General features: G+C 38.9%; 1 protein-coding gene across 2 annotated transcripts in view; it reads right to left on the reverse strand.

Annotated features, from left to right (window-relative positions):
- Positions 1-19,037: 19,037 nt before the first annotated feature.
- Positions 19,038-23,572, reverse strand: part of PRRC1 (proline rich coiled-coil 1) — a 43,492-nt gene continuing 38,957 nt past the window's right edge. For both annotated transcript variants that reach the window (XM_082837203.1, XM_082837202.1), the window contains exon 9: positions 19,038-21,976. In XM_082837203.1, the coding sequence (XP_082693329.1) occupies positions 21,767-21,976 (210 nt within the window). In that variant the 3' untranslated portion in view covers positions 19,038-21,766. The remainder of the gene's footprint in view (positions 21,977-23,572) is intronic.

A 23,572-nucleotide genomic window follows, 5' to 3' on the forward strand; every position in this document is an offset into this window, starting at 1 on the left:
CAGTGATAGGGAAGTAAAAGAGAACAGGTAATCTAAGTGACAGGCAATTGAATTTCACTCCGATCTCAATGTCTATAATACACATTATGTAGCATCCCGTGCAGCTCCAGCAATAACCAGACCTTGAGCTCAGGTGATATAAACCCACACTTCGGGATCCCACCACACACAACAGTCACAGAACTCTCCCCATTTTAAAACTCTCAGGGGAATTGACACATAAGATTTCTACAGTCTGTTAGATTCCAACAGGTCACAACTGGGAGCCCAGAGACTGGACCCAACCTCTTTGTCACAATTTCTTTGGTCAGAGTTTTAAGAATTGGGCAAATTTATATAAAAATCCAGACATCTGGATACTCTGGGGGGGAAAAAGTCAGATCTTAGCACACGACGGCCCACAATCCCCCAGGGCAACAATTAGATGAAGCTAAGAACACCTTTCCCTCGTGGGTGGGTTATGTGTTTGCCAAGGCAGCCCATCCACCTTTCCCACTTCTATTGCTTCCCTGAGCCTACAGCATTTGACTATACCTAAGATCATTTTTTCTCTTTTTCTTTCTTTTCTTTTTCTTATGTTTTGGACTGTGCCACACAGCATGCAAGATCTTAGTTCCCATACCAGGGATCAAACCTGCACCCCCTGCAGTGGAAGCCCAGAGTCCTAACCACTCGACCAGCAGGGAAATCCTAACATGGTTTTTCAAGTGCTTGTTAATACAGTAACTAGTTTCTCACAGTTCTTTGGGCTAGAACTTCAAGGTGGCGGCAGGGTTTCCTTCTTCTGAAGCCTCTCTCCTTGGCTTGGAGATGGCTTTCTTTTCCCTGTGTCTTCACATGGTCTTTCCTCTACTAGTCTGTGTCCTAATCCGTTTTTATAAGGTCACCAGTCATACTGGCTTAGGATCCTCGCTAATGACCTAGTTTTAACTTAATTACCTTTAAAGATCTTATTTCCAAGTACCTCGACATACGTTTTTTTTTTCTCATCTGTATTGGAGTATAATTGCTTTACAATGCTGTGTTACTTTCTGCTGTACAACAAAGTAAATCAGCTATATGTATACATATATCCCCATAACTTCTCCTCCTGAGCCTCCCTCCCACCGTCCCTATCCCACCCCTCTAGGTCATTACAAAGCAACTAGCTGATCTCCATGTGCAGCAGCAAAGCAACTAGCTGATCTCCATGTGCAGCAGCTTCCCACTAGCTAGCTATTTTACGTTTGGTAGTGTATATATGTCAATGCCACTCTCTCACTTCGTCCCAGCTTATCCTTCCCCCACTGTGTCCTCAAGTCCATTCTCTACGTCTGCATCTTTATTCCTACGCTGCCACTAGGGTCATCAGTACCTTTTTTTAGATTCCATATGTATGCATTAGCATACAATATTTGTTTTACTCTTTCTGACCTACTTCACTTTGTATGACAGACTCTAGGTCCATCCACCTCACTACAAATAACTCAGTTTCGTTCCTTTTCATGGCTGAGTAATATTCCATTGTATATATGTGCCACATCTTCTTTATCCATTCATCTGTTGATGGACATTTAGATTGCTTCCATGTCCTGGCTGTTGTAAATAGTGCTGCAATGAGCATTGTGGCACATGTATCTTTTGAATTATGGTTTTCTCAGGGTGTATGCCCGCTAGTGGGATTGCTGTGTCATATGGTAGTTCTATTTTTAGTTTTTTAAGGGACCTCCATACTGTTCTCCATAGTGGCTATACCAATTTACATTCCTACCAACAGTGTAGGAGGGTTCCCTTTTCTCCACACCTTCTCCAGCATTTATTTCTAATTTTTTGATGATGGCCTTTCTGACTGGTGTGAGGTGATAGCTCCTTGTGGTTTTGATTTGCATTTCTCTAATGATTAATGATGATGAGCATCTTTTCATGTGTTTGTTGGCAATCTGTATGTCTTCTTTGTATTGGATTGTTTGTTTTTTTGATATTGAGCTGCATGAGCTGCTTGCATACTTTGGAGATTAATTCTTTGTCAGTTGCTTCGTCGACAAATATTTTGTCCCATTCTGAGGGTTGTCTTTTCATCTTGTTTATGGTTTCCTTTGCTGTGCAAAAGCTTTTAAGTTTCATAAGGTCCCATTTGTGTATTTTTGTTATTTTCATTACTCTAGGAGGTGGGTCAAAAGGATCTTGCTGTGATTTATGTCATAGAGTGTTCTGCCTATGTTTCCCTCTAAGAGTTTTATCATGTCTGGCCTTACATTTAGGTCTTTAATCCATTTTGGGTTTATTTTTGTGTATGGTGTTAGGGAGTGTTCTAAATTCATTCTTTTACATGTAGCTGTCCAGTTTTCCCAGCACCACTTATTGAAGAGGCTGTCTTTTCGCCATTGTATATTCTTGCCTCCTTTATCAAAAATAAGGTGACCATATGTGTATGGGTTTATCTCTGGGCTTTCTATCCCATTTCACTAATCTATATTTGTGTTTTTGTGCCAGAACCATACTGTCTTGTTTACTGTAGCTTTGTAGTATAGTCAGAAGTCAGAGAGCCTGATTCCTCCAGTCCGGTTTTCTTGCTCAAGATTGCTTTGGCTCTTTGGGGTCTTTTGTGTTTCCACACAAATTGTAAAATTTTTTGTTCTAATTCTGTGAAAAATGCCATTGGTAGTTTGATAGGGATTGCACTGAATGTGTAGGTTGCTTTGGGTCATAGAGTCATTTTCACAATGTTGATTCTTCCAATCCAAGAACATGGTATATCTCTCCATCTGTTTGTATCGTTTTTGATTTCTTTCATCAGTGTCTTATAGTTTTCTGAGTACAGCTCTTTTGTCTCCACAGGTAGGTTTAGTCTTAGGTATTATTCATTTTGTTGCAATGTCAAATGGGAGTGTTTCCTTAGTTTCTCTTTCTGATTTTTTGCTGTTAGTGTATAGGAATGCAAGAGATTTCTGTGCATTAATTTTGTATCCTGCTACTTTACCAAATTCATTGATTAGCTCTAGTAGTTTTCTGGTGGCATCTTTAGGATTTTCTATGTGTAGAATCATGTCATCTGAAAACAGTGACAGTTATACTTCTTTTCTTATTTCAGTTCCTTTTATTTCTTTTTCTTCTCCTATTGCTGTGGCTAAAACTTCCAAAACTATGTTGAATAATAGTGATGAGAGCAGTCACTCTTGTCTTGTTCCTGATCTTAGAGGAAATGCTTTTGGTTTTTCACCATTGAGAATGATGTTGGCTGTGGGTTTGTCATATATGGCTTTTATTATGTTGAGGTAGGTTCCTTCTATGCACACTTTCTGGGAAGTTTTTAACATAAGTAGGTGTTGAATTTTGTCAAAAGCGTTTTCTGCATCTATTGAGATTATTATATGGTCTTTATCCTTCAGTATGTTAATATGGTGTATCACATTGATTGATTTGCATATATTGAAGAATCCTTGCATTCCTGGGATGAAACCCACTTGATCATGGTGTATGATCCTTTTAATGACCTGCTGGATTCTGTTTGCTACTATTTTGTTGAGGATTTTGCATCTATGTTCATCAGTGATATTGGCCTGTAGTTTTCTTTTTGTTGTGACATCTTTGTGTGGTTTTGGTATCAGGGTGATGGTGACCTCGTAGAATGAGTTTGGGATTGTTCTGCCTTCTGCTATGTTTTGGAAGAGTTTGAGAAGAATAGGTGTTAGCTCTTCTCTAAATGTTTGATAGAATTCACCTGTGAAGCCATCTGGCCCTGGTCTTTTATTTGTTGCAAGATTTTTAATCACAGTTTCAATTTCAGTGCTTGTGATTGGTCTATTCATATTTTCTATTTCTTCCTGGTTCAGTCTTGGAAGATTGTACTTTTCTATGATTTGTCCATTTCTTCCAAGGTATCCATTTTATTGGCATATACTTGCTTGTAGTAGTCTCTCATGATCCTTTGTATTTCTGCTGTGTCAGTTGTTACTTCTTTATCATTTCTAATTCTGTTGATTTGAGTCTTCTCCCTTCTTTTCCTGATGAGTCTGGCTAATGGTCTATCAATTTTGTTTATCTTCTCAAAGAACCAGCTTTTAGTTTTATTGATCTTTGCTATTGTTTCCTTTATTTGTTTTTCATTTATTTCTGATCTGATCTTTATGATTTCTTCCCTTCTGCTAACTTTGGGTTTTTTATTCTTCTTTCTCTAATTGCTTTAGGTGTAAGGTTAGGTTGTTTATTTGAAATGTTTCTTGTTTCTTGAAGTAGGATTTTATTGCTACAAACTTCCCTCTTAGAATTGCTTTTGCTGCATCCCATAGGTTTTGGGTCATGGTGTTTTCATTGTCATTTGTTTCTGTTTTTGATTTCCTCTTTGATGTCTTTAATGATCTCTTAGTTATTTAGTAGCATATTGTTTAGCCTCTGTGTGTTTGTATTTTTTACAGTTTTTTTCCTGTAATTGATGTCCAGTTTCATAGCATTGTAGTTGGAAAGGATGCATGATACAATTTCAGTTTTCTTAAATTTACTGAGGCTTGATTTGTGACCCAAGATGTGATCTATCCTGAAGAATGTTCCATGCGCATGAGAAGAACATGTATTCTGTTGTATCTGGGTGGAATGTCCTATAAATATCAATTAAGTCTATCTGGTCTAATGTGTTATTTAAAGCTTGTGTTTCCATATTTATTTTCTGTTTGGATGATCTGTCCATTGGTGTAGGTGGGGTGTAGAAGTCCCCTACTATTATTGTGTTACTATCAATTTCCCCTTTTATGGCTGTTAGCATTTGCCTTATGTATTGAGGTGCTCCTAAGTTGGATACATAAATATTTACAATTGTTATATCTTCTTCTTGGATTGATCCCTTGATCATTATGTAGTGTCCTTCCTTGTCTCTTATAATAGTCTTTATTTTAAAGTCTATTTTGTCTGATATGAGTATTGCTACTCCAACTTTCTTTTGATTTCCATTTGCATGGAATATCTTTTTCCATCCCCTCACTTTCAGTCTGTATGTGTCCCTAGGTCTGAGGTGGGTCTCTTGTAGACAGCATATATATGGGTCTTGTTTTTGTATCCATTCAGTCAGTCTGTGTCTTTTGGTTGGAGCCTTTAATCCATTTACATTTAAGGTAATTATCGGTATGTATGTTCCTATTACCATTTTCTTAATTGTTTTGGGTTTGTTTTTGTGGGTCTTTTCCTTCTTTTGTATTTCCTGCCTAGAGAAGTTCCTTTAGCATTTGTTGTAAAGCTGCTTTGGTGCTGCTGAATTCTCTTAACTTTTGCTTATCTGTAAAGCTTGTGATTTCTCTGTCAAATCTGAACGAGATCCTTGCTGGGTAGAGTAATCTTGGTCGTAGGTTTTCCCCTTTCATCACTTTAAATATGTCCTGCCAGTCCCTTCTGGCCTGCAGAGTTTCTGCTGAAAGGTCAGCTGTTAACTTTATGGGGATTCCCTTGTATGTTGTTGTTTTTCCCTTGCTGCTTTTAATATTTTTTCTTTGTGTTTACTTTTTGTTAGTTTGATTATTATGTGTCTCGGCAAGTTTCTCCTTGGGTTTATCCTGTATGGGACTCTCTGCACTTCCAGGACTTGATTGACTATTTCCTTTCCCATATTGAGGAAGTTTTTGACTATAATCTTTTCAAATATTTTCTCAGACCCTTTCATTTTTTCTTCTTCTGGGACCCCTCCCCTATAATTCAAATGTTGGTGTGTTTAATGTTGTCCCAGAGGTCTCTGAGACTGTCCTCAATTCTTTTCATTCTTTTTTCTTTATTCTGCTCTGTGGCAGTTATTTCTACCATTCCATTTTCCAGCTCACTTATCCGTTCTTCTACCTCAGTTATTCTGCTATTGATTCCTTCTAGTCTATTTTTAATTTCAGTTTTTGTGTTGTTCATTACTGTTTGATTGCTTTTTAGTTCTTCTAGGTCCTTGTTAAACATTTCTTTTATTTTCTCCATTTCTGAGATTTTGGATCATCTTTACTATCATTACTCTGAATTCTTTTTCAGGTAGTTTGCCTATACCCTCTTCATTTATTTGTTCCTGTGGGCTTTTATCTTGCTCCTTTTTCTGTAAGATATTTTTCTGTCTTCTTATTTTGTCTAATTTACAGTATTTGAGGTCTCCTTTCCCTAGGCTGCAGGGTCGTAATTCCTCTTGCTTCTGTTCTCTGCCCCTGGTGGTGAGGTTCATCCAGTGCTTGTGTAGGCTTCCTGATGGGAGGGACTGGCTCCTGCGTTTTGGTGGATGGAGCTGAGTCTTTTCCCTCTGATGAGCAGGGCCGTGTCAGGTAGTTTGTTTTGGGGTGTCTGTGAGCTTAGTATGACTTTAGGTAGTCTTTGTGTTGATGGGTGGTTTTGTGTTGCTGTCTTGTTTATTGTTTGGTGTGAGGCATCTAGCGCTGGGAGCTGCAGGCAGTTGGGTGGAGCTGGGTCTTGGATTCAGATAGAGGCCTCTGTGAGACCTCTCAGCGATTAATCTTCCCTGGGGCTGGGAATTCTCTAGTGGTCCAGTGTCCTGGCCTCAGTGCTGCCACCCCAGAGCCTCAGGCCTACTTCCAGTCAGCGAACCGAGACCCCGCAAGTCGCTTGTCCCAGCAATGAAGGAGATTAAAAAAAAAAAAAAAAGACCAGCAAAACCCCAAATGGTAAAAAGGAAAATCAAACAAAGACAGAAATAAGGAAACACACACACACACACACACAAAGGAAACAAAAACAGAACCAAGTAAAACAAAAAGCAAGAGAACAACCAGACAAACAGAAGTACCCCAAAACAAAATCAAACCATTAGAATCAAAACTAACAAAAACACAAAACCTAAAAACAAAACCAAAGCATTGTGCCAACTGAAAAATAAAGCAAAGAGACAAAACAAACAAATAATGACTTTTTAGAAAAAGGGGAAAAAACACAGAACTGAAAAGCAAAGTATGAATGGAAATATACAAAAATAAAAAATATATTAAAGAAGAAGAAACAAATAAGGGAAAAGAACACAGAACAACAGAAAAGCATAGTAAAAATAGAAATATATAAAATAATAAAAATTTTAAATGTTATAAAACACAAAGATCCCAAAAGACCAAATTAAAAAAAATACAACAGACAAAAACAAAAATCCAGAACCAACAACAGAATGAATCAAAACATAATAAAAATATTAGTAATAATTATGTTTCCCTGGGATCTCAGCTGTAAGTGTCCTTGCATACACTGTGAGCCACAGCCCACCTCTGCCTCCCCAAGAGGCCTTCCTCTGCCTCTGGGCTGGTCTCTGGACGTGCTGTGAGTCCTGTGGGGACCACTCAGACTCTGATCTTGCCCAGTTCCTGCGTGTGTTGCCCCCAAAGTCCACAGCTACCTGAGCTAGACCATTTTCATTTGTGGGAACACTCATTGTCTACTCAGCTATTCCATAGATGCAGGGTCTACCTAGCTGATTGCGGGGATTTAATCTGCAGCTTGTGGGGCTGATAGAAAGATTTTTGATCCTCTTCCTTAGTTGCCCCTTCCCTGGGGTTCAGCTTTGGTTTTATCCCCACCTTTGCATGTGGTCCACCCACAGGAGTCTGGTCCTGAGGCTGCCTTGGAGCTCTTGGGTCTGCCCCATTGAGGACAGGGCACAGAGGTGGTACGATTTCTTGGATCACAGGAGCCCTGGCAATGTCAAATGCGCAGGGAAGCCAGCGGTCACGGGCACAAGAGATTTGGCCCTAGTGAGGTCCTTTTCTGGTGCCCACCAGAAGACGCATGAGGGCCAGCCCTGAGGGGGCTTTTTCTATTGCTCTGCAGCCAGCGCATGAGAGCCAGACCTGAGAGGGCTTCTTTTATTGTCCGTCAGCAGGCGCCGGCGTGTGGGGAGACAGAGGCTACAATAGTGGCTCCTCCCCCTGTGTGTGAATAAGCAGCAGTGCCCTGCTTCCCTGCTGCAGATTTCCTCCCTCCCATCCCCTCAGTCCGTCTCCCCATAGCTAATAGCAGTTCTCGCCCTGGGTCTGTTCTCTAATCCCCATGCTCCAGTTTCCAGCCCCCTTGCATGCCTGTGAACACACTTCCCAGTCCGGGGCATATAGGGCTGTGGTATGGACTGTCTGTGTAGTTCTCACTCTGTCCCGTCTGCCACAGATCGGCCACTTCACCCACTTCCAACAGCATCAAATGCTTCCCTTCTGTCCCAGTCGATTTCCCCATCAGAGAGGGGGTTTCCCTGAATTCGGGAATCTCTCCTTTGCTTCAACTCCCCTGCCCCTGGGGTGCACGTCCTGTCCTGCTTCCTCTCCTCCTCCTTCTCCCTTCTTCTTTCAGTCCTACTCAGTTACCCAGGGATCTTTATAATCCTTTCCAATGTCCAAGGTCATCTTCTAGTGTTCAGCTGATGTTCTGTGAGAACTGTTGCAGCTGTAGATGTATTCCTGATGCATCCGTGGAGAGAGATGAACTCCACGCCCTCCTACTCCTCCGCCATCTTAACTCTGCCTCCAGGTTCTAAGAACATAAGATTTTGGAGGGGCACAATTCAGCCCCTAAAATTTCTGAAGATAACAAAACAAATATTAAGTTCAGTCTATTCTGCTACCATCCGCATTTCTTTAACAATTAGCGTAAACAAAATTGGTAAATGGGTCCATGTGGTCTGTGTAAACTAGAAGTCTTATTGGTTCATGGAAATAAGCAATAGCACCTAAATGTAAAATCACAAACAGAGATTGAAAAACGGAATCTCTGGAGTGTACTACACTGGTTTCCACTTAAGCAAATGTTTTTCTCTTTGGCTTAGATGAGACCCTTGCTCTGATTTGGAAGAGTTCATTGCATTGTTCTCCCTGACCATTCTGTATTTTGTCCTTTTTCCAGAACTCAGCCTCCCCAACCCTTTATTAGTCCCCTCTCTTTCCATCAAGCTACCTCCGCCATTTTTTAAATTAAGATATAATTGACATATATATTATAGATAATTGACACTTAATAAACATATTTCAGGTGTACAACATAATGATTAAAAACTTGTGTATATTGTGAAATGATTATCACAATAAGTCTAGCTAATATCCATTACCACAGAGCTAAATTTTCTTCTTGTGGTGAGAACAAAGATCTATTTTCTTAGTAATTGTGCACTGGTACAGTATTATGAACTATAGTCATCATGCTGTATATTAGGTCCCAACAAAGATCTATTTTCTTAGTAATTGTGCACTGGTACAGTATTATGAACTATAGTCATCATGCTGTATATTAGGTACAGTATTATGAACTATAGTCATCATGCTGTATATTACTTACATATTATAACTGGAAGTTTTAACCTTTTACTTCACGCATTTCACCTGCTTCCCACCTCCCAACACTGGAAACCACCAAGAAGTTCTCTTCATCTATGAGTTTGACTTCTTGGGGTAGTTTTTTTTTTTCAGATTTCATATGTAAATGAGAACATAAGGTATTTGTATTTCCCTGTACTTGACTTTCACTTAGCATAATACCCTCGAGGTCCATCTGTATTGTTGCAAATGAAAATATTTCATTTTTATGACTGAATAATTCTCCACTGTATATATATATACCACTTCCTCTTCATCAGAGGGCACTTAGGTTGCTTCCATGTCTTGGCAGTTGTAAATAATGATGCGAAGAATGTGAGGGTGCAGACAGCATTTCGCGTTAGTGTATTTGTTTCCTTTGGATAAATGCTCAGAAGTGGAACAGATGGATCCATGAAATAGTTCTATTTTTAAATTTGGGGGGAAACCTCCATACTGTTTGTCACAATGCCTACAGCAATTTGCATTCCATCTAAAGGGCACACGGATTCCCTTCTCTCCGCATCCTTGCCAACACTTGTTAATTTTTTTCCAGTTTTATTGAGGTATAATTGACATACACCACTATATACATTTAAGGTGTACACTACTACAGTGGTTTGACTTACCTATATTGTGAAATGAACACCGCAGTAAATTTAGTTAGCATCCCTCATCTCATTAAGAAACAATAAAAAGAGGAAGCAAAAAAGAATAAAAAACTGTTTCTTTTTCCTTATTACAACTCTTTAGGATATAATTTCTGAACAAGATATATATATATATATATATATGGTATATATATATACAGTGTTAGCTATAATCACACACCTGTACATCATATCCCTAGTACATATTTACCTTATAATGGAAGTTTGTCACTTTTGACCACTTAGATCCAGTTCCCCCTTCACTCAACCCCCTGTCTTTGGTAACTAAAAATCACATCTCTTTATCTATGAGGAGTTTGGTGGTTACTATTGCTGTTGTGATGGTGGTGATGGTAGTTTTGTGGTTCCATATATAAGTGAGATCATACAGTATTTCTATTTCTCTGACTTGTATTATTTAGCCTAATATCCTCAAGGTCCATGCATGTTGCTGCAAATGGGAAGAGTTTCCTTCTATTTCAATAGAATAGTTTTCCATTTGCGTATATACACCACATCTTCTTTATCCATTCATTCATCCATGGATGTTTCAGTTCCATGTCTTGGCTATTATAAATACTTCTATGAACATGGGGGTGCTATTGTAAACAGAATAATATTTTTCATTTCTTTTTCAGATGATCATTGTTAGTGCATGGACACATTATTGAATTTTGTATGTTAATTTTGGGTCCTGCCACTTAATTCAGGTGGATGATTAGATCTAAGAATTTTTTGAATTTTCTATATGTAAAATACTGTCACCTGCAAATAGAGACTTGTTCTTCCTTTCCAATTCCGAGGACATTTATTTCTTTCTGTACCCTTTTTTCTCTGGCTAGGACTCCCAATACTATGTTAAATACAAGTGGTGAGGGAGCATCCTTTTCTTGTGCCTGGTTTTAGAGGAAAAGCTTTCAGACTTTCACCACTGAGTATGATATTACATATGGACTTGCCATATATGGCCTTTATGTTGACGTGTGTTCCTTCTATATTGAATTTTCCAGGTTTTTTTTTATCATGAAGAGATGTTGACTTTTGTCAGTTTTTTTAGATGATCATGTGCTTTTTTTCCCTTCCAATTTATTAATGTATTGTAGCACATTGATTGCTTTTTGTGTATGCTGAACCATCCTAGCATCCCAGGGATAAATCCCAATGGATCATGGAGAATGATCCTTTTAATGTGCTGATGAATTCAGTTTGCTAGTATTTAAGTAAGCATTTTTGTACCTATATTCATTGCGGATATTGGCCTGTACATTTCTGGTAGCATCCCTGTCTGGCTTTGGTATCGGGGTAATGCTGGCCTAAAAACATGAGATTGGTAGTGTTCCTTCTAAGATCTTTTGGAAGAGTTTGAGGAGAATTGGCATTGCGTCTTCTTTCAATGTTAGGTAACATTCGCCAGTAAAGACTTCTGGTCCTGGGCTTTTCTTCATTCAGAGGTTCTTCATTGCTGATTCAGTCTGCTTCCTGGTCTGTTTAGATGTTCTGTTTCTTCATGATTCTGTCTTGGTAGGTTGTATGTTTCTACGAATTTCTTCTTTTCTTCCAGATGGCCAGTTTGTTGGTATACAGTGGCTCATAGTAGCCTGTTAGGTTCCTTTGTATTTTTGTGGTATCAGTTGTAATGTCTCATTTTTCATTTCTAATTGTGTTGATTTGGATCCTCTCTCTTATTTCCTTGCTTAGTCTAGCTAATGGTTTGTCAATTTTGCTTATCTTTTCAAAGAGTGAACTCTTAGTTTTGTTTATTCTTTCTATTGTTTTCTCGTTCTCTATTTCACTTATTTCTGCTGTAATCTTTATTATGTCCTTCCTCGCGCTAATTTTGGGCTCAGTTTATACTACTTTTTCTACTTCCTTAAGGCAGGAGTTAGGGTGTTTTTTTGAGATCTCTTGTTCTTAAAGTAGGCACTTATTGCTCTAAAATTCTCTGCTCAATCTGCTTTTGCTTTATCTCATAAATTTTGGTATGTTCTGTTCCTATTTCCATTTGTCTCTAGACATTTATTTCTCCTTTAATTTCTTCTTTGATCCATTGGTTGCTCAGAAGAGTGTTCATATCTATGCATTTGTGAATTTTCCCATTTTCTTCCAGCTATTGATCTCTAGTTTCATACCATGGTCATCAGAGAAGATAACTGATGTGATTTATTTCTTCTTAAATTTGCTAATGTGGTCTCACACATGATCTATCTCCAAAAATGTTTCATGATCGCTTGAGAAGGATGTGTATTCTGATGCTGTTGGATAGAATGTTCTATACGTGTCTCCTAGGTAACTTTGGTCTCTAGTGTTGTTCAGATGCTCTCTTTGCTTATTGACTCACTGTCTGGATGACCTAAGCATTGTTGAGAATGGGGTATTAAACTCCCATTTATGATCAGGAGGTAGTTCTATTTTTAAACTTGGGGGGAACCTTGACAGTGTTTGCTACAGGGCCTTACAGCAATTTGCATTACCATCAACAGTGCACAGGTGTTCCTTCTCTCCACCTCCTGGCCAACACTTGTTAATTTTTTTCCAGTTTTATTGAGGTAAAATTGACATACACCACTATGCACATTTAAGGTATACACCATTACAGTGGTTGGACTTACCTATATTGTGAAATGATAAATTAGTTATTTATTAGTAACTAGTTATTAGTTATTACTAATAATTACTAGTTATTAGTAAATTTAGTTAGCATCCCTCATCTCATTAAGAAACAATTAAGAAGAGGAAGCAAAAAAGAAAAACATACTATTTTTTTCTTATGATAACTCTTTAGGATATACTTTTCTTAAGTTTTATATATATCACCCAAATGTGTTAACTATAGTCTCTTTCCTGTACATTGTATCCCTAGTGCATATTTATCTTATAACCAGAAGTTTGTCCCTTTTGACCACTTTGATCAAGCTCCCCCTTCCCCTAACCCCCGTCTGTGGTTACCACAAATCTCATCTCCTTTTCTATGAGGAGTTTGGCAGTTGCCGTTGTTGTTCTGTGGTTCCATGTATAAGTGAGATCATACAGTATTTCTCTTTCTCTGACTCGTATAATTTAGCATAATGCCCACAAGGTCCATCCATGTTGTTGGAAATGGCAAGATTTTTCTTCCTTTTAAATGGAGTAAAGTTCCATTGGTATATACGCCACATCTTCTTTACGCATTCACCCGTCCGTGGATGCTTCCGTTGTTCCCTGTCTTGGCTATTATGAATCATGCTGCTGTGAACATAGGCGTGCTGTTGTGAACGGAATCATTTTCTCCATTTCTTCTTCGGATCATCATTGTTAGTGCATGGACACATTACTGAATTTTGTTTGTTAATTTTGTGTCCTGCCATTGAACTCAGGTGGATGATTAGATCGAAGAATTTTTCAGACTTTCTCTATATAAAATACTGTCATCTACAAATAGAGACAGTTGTCCTTCTTTCCAATTCCAAGGCATTTTACTTCTGTCTATAGCCTTATTTATCTGACTAGGACTTCCAATACTGTGTTAAATACAAGTGGTGAGGAAACATCCTTTTCTTGTGCTTGATTTTAGAAGAAAAGCTTTCATCCTTTCACCACTGTGTATGATATTACATATGGACTTGTCACATATGGCCTTTATGTTGAAGTGTGTTCCTTCTATACTGAATTTTCCAGAGGTTTTTTTTTTTTTAGTTTTCCAGTTTTTTTTTTAAATCATGAACAGTTGTTGGATTTTATCAGTTTTTTTAGATCATGTGCTTTTTTTCCCCTTCCATTCTATTAATGTAATATAGCATATTGACTTATTTTTGTGTATGCTGAACCGTCCTTGCATCCCAGGGATAAATCCCAATGGATCATGGTGAACGACCCTTTTAACGTGCTGCTGAATTCAGTTTGCTCATATTTAATTAAGCAATTTTCAGCTATATTCATCGGGGATGTTGGCCTGTACATTTCTGGTAGCATCCCTGTCTGGCTTTGGTATCAGTGTAATGGTGGTCTCACAATATTAGTTTCGTAGCGTTCATTGTAAGATTTTTTGGAAGAGTTCAGTTAGAACTGGCATTGAGTCTTCTTTAAATGTTAGGTAACATTCACCAGTAGAGCTGCTGATGTATAGCTATTCCTGCTGTTGTATTCTTTTTGGGTTTTTTTTTTTTTGGCTACCATTTGCTTGAAATATCTTTTTCCATCTCTTCCCTCACAGTCTCCGTGTGTCTTTAAAGCAAATATAAATCTCTTATTGGCAGCATATCATTTTTCCAAGTTTTTTATCCATTCAGCTATTTAATGTCTTTTGATTGGAGAATTTAATCCACGTATGTTTAAAGTCATTATTGATTGGAAGGACTTACTATTGCCATTTCCTTCATTTCTTCTTGCTGTGGTGTAGACTCATTCCTGGTTTCTTATCCTGTTGACTGTTTTTTTCTGATGTCTTTTGGAATCCGTATGCTTGACCTCTTTATCATGTTCTTTTGTGCAGTTACTATAGGTTTCTCCCTTTTGGTTACAATGAGTCTTACATAAAATATCTTAAAATTATAACAGCTTATTTTAAACTGGTAACAACTTAACTTTAATAGCACTCCTAAACTTTACACTTTCTCCTCCCCTCCACACTTTAGGTTATTGATGTTACAGTTTACATATTTTTTCTCTTCTGTTAATACTAACAAATTATTGTAGTAATTGTTATTTGAGTTATGATTATTGAGTTATTTTAACTTTTAAACTAGAGTTTAAGTGCATTAAGCACCTCCTTTTCATTGTTACAGAATCTAACTTTTTGACTATATACTTACCATTTCAGTTAGTTTTACACTACCTTCTTATTGTTTTATGACATTAATTGGCCGCATTTTACTTCTGTTCAGGGAACTCCCTTTAGCATTTCTTGTAAGCAGGTCTAGTGGTGACAAACTCCCTCCACTTACGTTTGTTTGGGAAAGTCTTTATCTTCTTCATTTCTTAAGGACAGTTTTATCAGGTGTAGAATTCTAGGTTGATCAGGTTTTTGATTTCAGTATTTTGAACATACCATCCCATTCTCTCTAGGCCTGAAATTTTTCTGTTGAGAAATCTGCCTGTTACCTTATGGGGATTCCCTTGTATGTAACTTCTCTCTTTCTCTTGCCATTCTCAAAATTTTCTTTAATTTCTGCCAATTTAATGATAATGTGTTGTAGTATAGCCTTATTCAGGTTCAACCTCTTTGAGGTCCTTTGTGACTCACAGATCTGGATGTCCATTTCTCTCCCCAGGTTTGGGAAGTTTTTGACCATTACTGCTTTAAATATAATTCCTGTCCCTTTCTCTTTTCCTTCTGAAATTTCCTTCTGCCATCATGCAGATATTGTTTCTTTCGATGGTGTCCCATAATTCCTGAAGGTTTTTTTCATTCCTTCCCCCCTCCCAACTCAATAATTTCAATGTCTTGCCTTCTAGATCACTGATTATTCTGCGTGGTCAAGTCTGCTTATGAACCTCTCAATTTAATTGCTCAGTTCAGTTATAGTATTTTCCTGCTCTAAGATTTCTGGATTTTTTAAAAATTTATTTATGTTTGGCTGCCTTGGGTCTTCGTTGCTGCACGTGGGCTTTCTTTAGTTGCATTGAGTGGGGGCTACTCTTTGTTGAGGTGTGCAGGCTTCTCATTACAGTGGCTTCTCTTGTTGTGGAGCATGGCCTCTAGGTGCACAGGCTTCAGTAATTGTGGCTCGTGGAGTCTAGAGCGCAGGCTCAGTAGTTGTGGTGTGTGGGCTTAATTGCTCCGCGGCATGTGGGATCTTCCCAGACCAGGGCTCAAACCCATGTCCCCTGCATTGGCAGGTGGATTCTTAACCACTGCACCACCAGGGAAGCCCTGGATTGTTTTTAGTGGTTTTCATGTCTTCATTGAACTTATTTGTTCATGCATTGTTTTCCTAACTTGGTTTAGCTGTCTGTGTGTTTTTGTAGTTCACTGAACTGCTTTGAGGGTTAATTTGAATTATTTGTCTGATTGTTCCTAGATCTTCATTTCTTTAGGGTTAACTTTTGGATCTGTATTAGTTTCCTTTGGTGGTGTCATGTTTACCTCCTTTTATGTGATCCTTGATTCCTTACATTAGAATCTGTGCATTTGAGTAAGCGGTCCTCTCTTCCAGACTTTACAGGTTCCCACTGTCAGAGAAAAGTTAATCACCGGTCAGCTCAGTCTGGGCTGCTGGGCATGTCTGCTGGTGATATTCTTGGGCAGGTGGTGCTTGCTATCTCGGTATATTTTTGGGTGTGACTGCTGCCAAGTTCTGAGGTTCAAGGGGTGGGTGCCACTGGCTGAAAACAGTTGCATAAAACTGCTGGCTTGATTCTCTGCTCAAGTGAGGCTAGAGGATGGGCTCTGCAGTTACCTGGGTTCTCTGGTCAGGCTTACTAGGCAGTCAGGATTGGGTACTATACACAGCAAAGGTGGACCTATGAATTAGCTTCCCTGCTCCGGCAGGATAGCAGGACTGATCTCAGGGCCTGCACAGCTTGTTTTCTGGAGACCCGAATCAGGTGACTATGTACTGAATTCCCTGGTCAGGTGGGGCCAATGGTTTTATTCTGCAAAAACCATGGGATGTGCTGTGGCAAGCATGGCTGTTGGATGGGCTCTACAGCTTCCCTGTGCTCTAGTTAGGTTCCCTTTGGGTAGGCTGAAGGCTGTATTCAGGAATTGGTGGGGCTGCAAATGTTCCCCTGTTGGGGCACAGTGGGAGACCCAACCGCAAGGCCAGTAAGGCTCTTTGCGGTCTTGACTCAAGTCATCCTGTGCCCCAAGTTCTCTGGCTGAACAGGGCCACTGGATTGCTCTACAGACTATCAACTCTGCCTACTGATCCTCTACTTGTGCTGCTGGGCTGTGCAGCTTCCAGGCATTCATGCCAGCCTTTCTGGTTAGGCAGGGCCAAGAGCTACACCCAACCTGCCAGCTGGCCTGTGGCTAAGCCCCCCTGCCTGGATTGGGGCAGAACAGGTTCCACAACTACTGAGGCTCTTCATTTGAGGGCCTGAGCCAGATAGACATGTACCTGCCAAGCTCCTGGTCAGATTGCTCCACTGACTTGGTTCTGCAGATAAGCAAAGCTGCTCTTGGCACTTGGGCACTGCAGGTATGAACTCAATCTCTCAAGATCTGAATGCTGGTGATTTTAAGCCTCTCCGCCTTCTCCATCACAGTCAGATTCCCAGTGGTCAACCCCTGAAGATTCTCCTGCACCCTCCATTGGAGACCAGAATAGCAGCTCCCACAAAGCAACCCACGGTGCTGGGTGTCACCTGGCCTCTTTTTTTTCCACGACAGGCTCACATCAAGGTGCTGCTCCAGCCTGGGGGGGGGGGGGGGCGGGGGGGACAGTGCAGTCAGTGTGTATCCACTCCTCTTAACCATCTAATGTGGTCTGTCTTGGTCTCTGTGGCACTGGGAGATGCTTAAGCCTCATCTCCATGGCCTGGAATTCCCTCAGTGGCAGCTTGTCCATGAATAGTTGTTAGCTGGCCTTCTTGTGAGAGGGAGCAAAGTCAGGAACAACCATGTTGCTACCCTGGTGACATCACTCTCTCTAAAATACCTTAGTATATGCAGAATGAGTCAGGATTTGTATTACAGCAGTGGTTTTCAAAGTGTGGTCCCTGAAGCAGCCATAAGTATTTTTACAGTATTTAAAAACGTATGTGGTCAGTACCTTGCTTGAAGACTAGCTTAACAATAATGCCATCTCTGGCTTTTATCCTAAAAATACTAGAAGGTAAACCTAGTTTATGGTTTCTCAATTTTGGGAGTTAGAATAACCAGTTATCACAAATATATTTTCATACCAGCAGCAAAGCCAAAGCAGCCCTCTCAAACTAAAATGAAAAGTAAGGCATAAAATAGTTTCCCTTAAACATAATATTGTAAAATTAAAAGTATACTAGGGCAAAGTCCTCATGCCACTATTTGAATTCAGTTAAATTCAAAAAATAATTGTAAGTGATTTACCCATAACTTCCTGAAGGAAATATTCAGGACGTTTTGGAAGAGAACGGTTTACCAAGTTACACATTCCATTTGACTTCTATCTCTGTAACTTGTTTGCTGGGATGATCCTGGATAAGCAGCTTAATCTGATTTGGTTATGTCATCTATAAAAATAAGTGCCTACTCCATTGCCTAACTAACAATAGGTACTTATCACATAAATGTTAGCTTCTCTTCCCTTTCTTACTGCTTTAAATCATTAAAATGAGTTCACTTTATGGATAGTTCCAAAGATTTCCTTCATCCTTAAACTTTTTAATTTCCTTGATAATGACCTTTGCCAATTTTGTTTCTGTTGCCATTTTTTCCCCTCTTCCAGTTAATTCTGAAACAAAGTATAAATTTAACAGGGCTTTTCCTGAGCCCTAAACCGCGTTTTTCTTGTCTATTGAAAACTATTAATAGTTTGTCTTTTGGCAAATAAATCCCCAAATCAATATCCTACTGTCTTTTGGCATGTATCCCTTCCCCCACCAAAACAAAAGAGAAATCCCTCGTCTGGAGATCATAGGCTCAGAATAGCAAAGAGTAATGAGTAAATTTTTTTTTTTTTTTTTCAAGAAAAGATACTCCTGCAGGTCAAGGGTAAATTAAACTCCCCACTGGAGAGGTTTCCTTATGAACACAGGCCTTAACTTCCTGCCTATCTGCCAATGTATCCTCTCCCCCAAATATTCTGAGTTCTTTAACCTTGAAGTTAAACTCTGGTACACAGTCGACCCTTGAACAACACGGGTTTGCACTGTGCAGGTCCACTTATACACAGATTGTTTTTCAATAAATAAGCAGAACAGTATTACATAATCAGTGGTTCCATGATCTCTGATGTGGAATTATGGATATGGAGGGCTAACTGTAAAGTTGTATGTGGACTTGAGACTGTACAGAGGGTCAGCTCCCCTAAACCCTCATTGTTCAAGGGTCAACTGTATTTGAATGTTATAGTTCCACTTGAAAGATGGTGTTTGAAGCTGCTATTACATAATTCTTGGCATCCAGTAGCCAGTTGAGACAAAAAGGAATATGGGTCCTTCTAATATAATATGAATATGATTAGCATTAAAAAAAATCACTTGGGATATAAGTCGAGGTATTTTTTATTTATGACATATGTACACACGTACAAAATTGGCTTTATCCAATAGATCATCCTGCATAGTATCTTAAAAAACAATACCATATTCTGGGAGTAAAAATCTAAGTTTCTTAATTTATGTATAACCTAACATCTTTTAGAACACAGAATATTACCAATTTGGCTTCACAGAACACAAATTCCTGTTTAGAATTTTTTCTAGCCAAGGAACAAAATAAATTCAACAACATCTTAAATTAATTTAGCTGACCCTGAGTATATTACTAATTTGCATAACTTGAATTAATGTATATAATACACTTTCATCTGTACTGTTATCTACTTATATTTATCATACTACCATTTTGTCTATATCCATTCATCTCAATTTTCTACCTCATTAATCCTTGAGAGAAAGAACAAAGAATGGGGAAGTAATAATAAGAGATTCAGAGGAGAAAACTACAGGTGTTAGCTCAAACTTTTCCACCCAGAAGTCTGGGGCCCAGCTCTAAGTCCAGGGTTACCTGATAAACTTAATAACAAGACGATATTGATCTGAGTAATCTGAGTACCTTCTGTCAATTGAGGCTGATGTAAAATTACTCTTCCTGCATTTCTTCCTGTTCTCTTTCACAACACTTAATTAAAAAGTATACAAACTGAGCTTCCCTGGTGGTGCAGTGGTTGAGAGTCCGCCTGCCGATGCAGGGGACACGGGTTCGTGCCCCGGTCTGGGAGGATCCCACGTGCCGCAGAGCGGCTGGGCCCGTGGGCCATGGCCGCTGAGGCTTGCGCATCCGGAGCCTGTGCTCCGCAATGGGAGAGGCCACAGAGGTGAGGGGCCCGCGTACCACAAAAAAAAAAAAAAAAAGTATACAACTTATCAAATTCAGTAAGTAGTTCTGGGAGCACTTCAAAAGAAAAGAAAACACAAACATGACCAAAATAGTAGTGGCAAAGAACTGTGTTAAAGATAGGTTGTCCCAAGATGCTTGAGGGTAAAACTCCCCAGCTCAACTCTCCCAAAAAATGCTAATGCAAGAATTATAAGGAAACAAGCAAGAAAAGGACAGGGCAGCTGGATGATTGGTCTTCAGGGAGCCGTGGCCTTAGGTTGATGACCAGCATATCTCATGCCAAAATACCAACAGTAAAAGACCTCCTGGCTCACGCTGCCCTGGTGTGTGAGAGGTAATGAGTTACTTTTCTTGCCCCTTGTACAAGAGGGAAATCCAAGAATGAAAAAGTAAACAAGAGGCTGGGAAAGTTGACTGTGGAGTCAGTCGTGCACTGATGCCTACATCTCTCTTCTTTCTCTCATTTAATGACACAGAAGACTGAATGACAACTATACAGTGCATAGAAATTAACACATAACACAGATGGAAAATTAGTACTCAATCTTCTCATCCTCAGGTAAAAAAAATAGAAATCAAACAAGTACTTGAAACATTAATACAAAGCAAAATTACATGAAATGACAGCACAGGATAACAGCTTCAATACCTTAAAAGATTTTATAAGATTGTGCTGATTCTTTTACAACTAAAGAATTATATAGAAGAGTAAATAAAAATTAAATTATGTTTATATAAGAAACTATCTTCAAAAAGTTATTTGAACTTTCATATATAGAGTTCAAAAGTATATGATGAACTATTTTTGATTTGTATAAATCCCAAAATGGTAAAATATATTATCTGGGGGAAAAAGAAGCTTTCATTAAATATAAACATAATGGACTAAATAAACCAAGTTCACTATAAAATAGTTTCTTGGAAAACTTCCATAAAAAGTAAAGGCAGAATGGCACGAAGTTAGAAAAGCTGTGTTTAAGGCAAACTAAATAAGTAACCTTAAAGTAAGTCATATGATCCCATAAACAACAAAGTAATTTCCTCTCAAAAATTTCTCCATTACAGTCGGAGAAATGAATTAAAGCAGAAATAATGGCTGTTGTCAGAGTTACTTGGAAGCACTGAATACCATTATGCAAAAAACCCCAAATGCTTCTAATTTAAATATGCTTGACTCATTTGCCCCTTAGTTGTCATAGAGCAATGAAAAAAATAAAATGCATTATCCCAGTGTTCCTCGTACAGTATGAATGTGAAATGCTGAAACATTTTTAAAAAAATGGAATTTTTCAGGCTATGTGTATAACATGATAACCAAAAAGAAAATGATCAATTCTGTTATTCTGGCCTATGTTAAAAATATGCATAGACAAGTGCACCATCTCCCTACAGGTAGGTGTGTTAGTCTCTTGTTGAGCACACGGCTTAGCATCAGACCTGTGATCACATGGACACACGAAAAGCTTCCAAGACCGACAGGGAAGAGATTAATCATGAATTAAAAGAAACAATGCTTTTAAACAGTGTTCGGTAAACATGTTCTTTAGTCAACTATTTCTTAAAAAACAAAATAATCAAGTACATATCATTAAGTTAAATATCTTAGCACATGAATTTGCACCTTATAAATCTGGTGTATCAAACTGTCCTATAAAAATATTTATATATTTTTTGAGAACTATGGTACGTGCAATTATATAATCAGAAAAAGGATCTGTTTCTTTTCATCTACTGGAATGACACCATGCCTTTCTAAGAAAAAAACTGCAGCCTACAGGAAAATGATCAAAACAGCTGGACTGACTGAAGTTGTCCAGTTTAAGAAGGGACTGTCTCTTCTCCACCAGCAGCTCAAAGTTAACAAGTGTCAGTATCCCAGGCCAGCCTTCTCACATGGTCCCGGGGGACAGGCGCTGTTTATACATGCCTGCTACTGCTTTGGCTGCACTGTAGATCATCTGCCGACGAGACATGCCAGTGAAAGTCATATGCCAATCAGTCCGGCTGACATTGAGTAAGCTCTTCTCCAGGACTTCGCCCACTGTCACCAAAAGACCCGACCACCTCAGACTGTAGTCCTGGGGAGTTAGACTTTGAGCCTAAGGAAAAAAGAAATTGACATTTTAATACATTAAAAAACATCACTGGGGCTTCCCTGGTGGCGCAGTGGTTGAGAGTCCGCCTGCCGATGCAGGGGACATGGGTTCGTGCCCCGGTCCGGGAGGATCCCACATGCCGCGGAGCGGCTGGGCCCGTGAGCCGTGGCCGCTGAGCCTGCGCGTCCGGAGCCTGCGCACTGCAATGGGAGACCCCACAACAGTGAGAGGCCCGCATACCCCCCAAAAAAAAAAAAAAAAAAAAATCACTGGAAGTAGTTATGTCATAAGTGACATTTCAAAGTCTCTCAGGTTACTTCTCATAGAGATTATGACAGACCCTGAGAAACATAGCTATGCTGCCAAATGTATGAAGTTACAAGGCTACCAAAAAAACACAAAACAATATTGCACACATGGACTTGATTTACAATGTCCACACTAAGCTCATTTTGTTGTTTAAATACAATCTAAGTCTTAAAGCTAATGACTCTATCTAACAGCTCAGTGTCAGAGGGCCTAAGTGTCAGTTCTATATTCAGTGTCACTTCAGGTTAATAAGATGAGTGCTAAAATAGAAATGTTACTTTTATCTTTTTACAGTAATAAAATTCCTTACAATTACAAGAAAGAGAGATAATACTGCATATTAAGGCTTCAACCCTATCAGAAAAGAATTGTTAAATTAATCTGCAGAAGAGTATTCCTGGAAACTTCATTTATGTGTGAATAAGTTAGTACCAATATATATCAAATAACATCCAGTCCAGGAGAGAGCATCAACCACTGTTACATCACTTGTACTTGACCCAGCCTACATCTGCTCCATGGCAATCATTTATTCACCTACACAGGAATGAAAAAATAAACTCACTGCCTGATATCCAAGAATGATATAGTTTTTTGGCTTTAGGGTGGTAAGTGTACTCCAGAGGAGTATATCCCTATGTAGAAAGGATCCATGCAGTGATTCCCAAATGTGCTATATATTACAATCGCCTGTGATGCATTTTTTTTTTTTTAACAAAACCACTTTTCATGCTCCACCTAAGACCAATGAATTGGAAACTCACAGATGGTTCCAAGAGAAAGAGCACAATACTTATAAAATAGTTTCTGAGAAATTTTGCTGGGGAGCCTGCTCTGTCTTCCCTTCCACAGGGTACACTGCACTATCAGTATTCTACTATGTTTTAAAGAGAGACAGTAGATAAACCACTATGGTCCTCAGAACTGTGTTTCTCAAATGCGATCTGCACAAGAAGCATCTGGGGAGCTTCTAAAGTTGCAGATCCTAATTCCATAGCCTTAGGTTAGGGCCCAAGAGTACTTTTTTTTTAAGACTAAATGGGCAATGCACAAATCCTTTTTTTCCAGTTTTGAGATAAAACTGACATATATCACTATTTAAGTTTAAGATGTACACCACAATGGTTTCACTTACATTTATTGTGAAATGATTACCATGATAATCACCCCATATTTAGATACAATAAAAAGCAAAAAAAAACCCTTTTTTTTATGACAAGACCTCTTAAGATCTACTCTCTTAACAACTTTCATATAGCATACAATAGTGTTAACTACAGTCACCATCCT

This window comes from Leucopleurus acutus, assembly GCF_964270905.1.
Source record: "Leucopleurus acutus genome assembly, chromosome: 3".
NCBI lineage: Eukaryota > Metazoa > Chordata > Mammalia > Artiodactyla > Delphinidae > Leucopleurus > Leucopleurus acutus.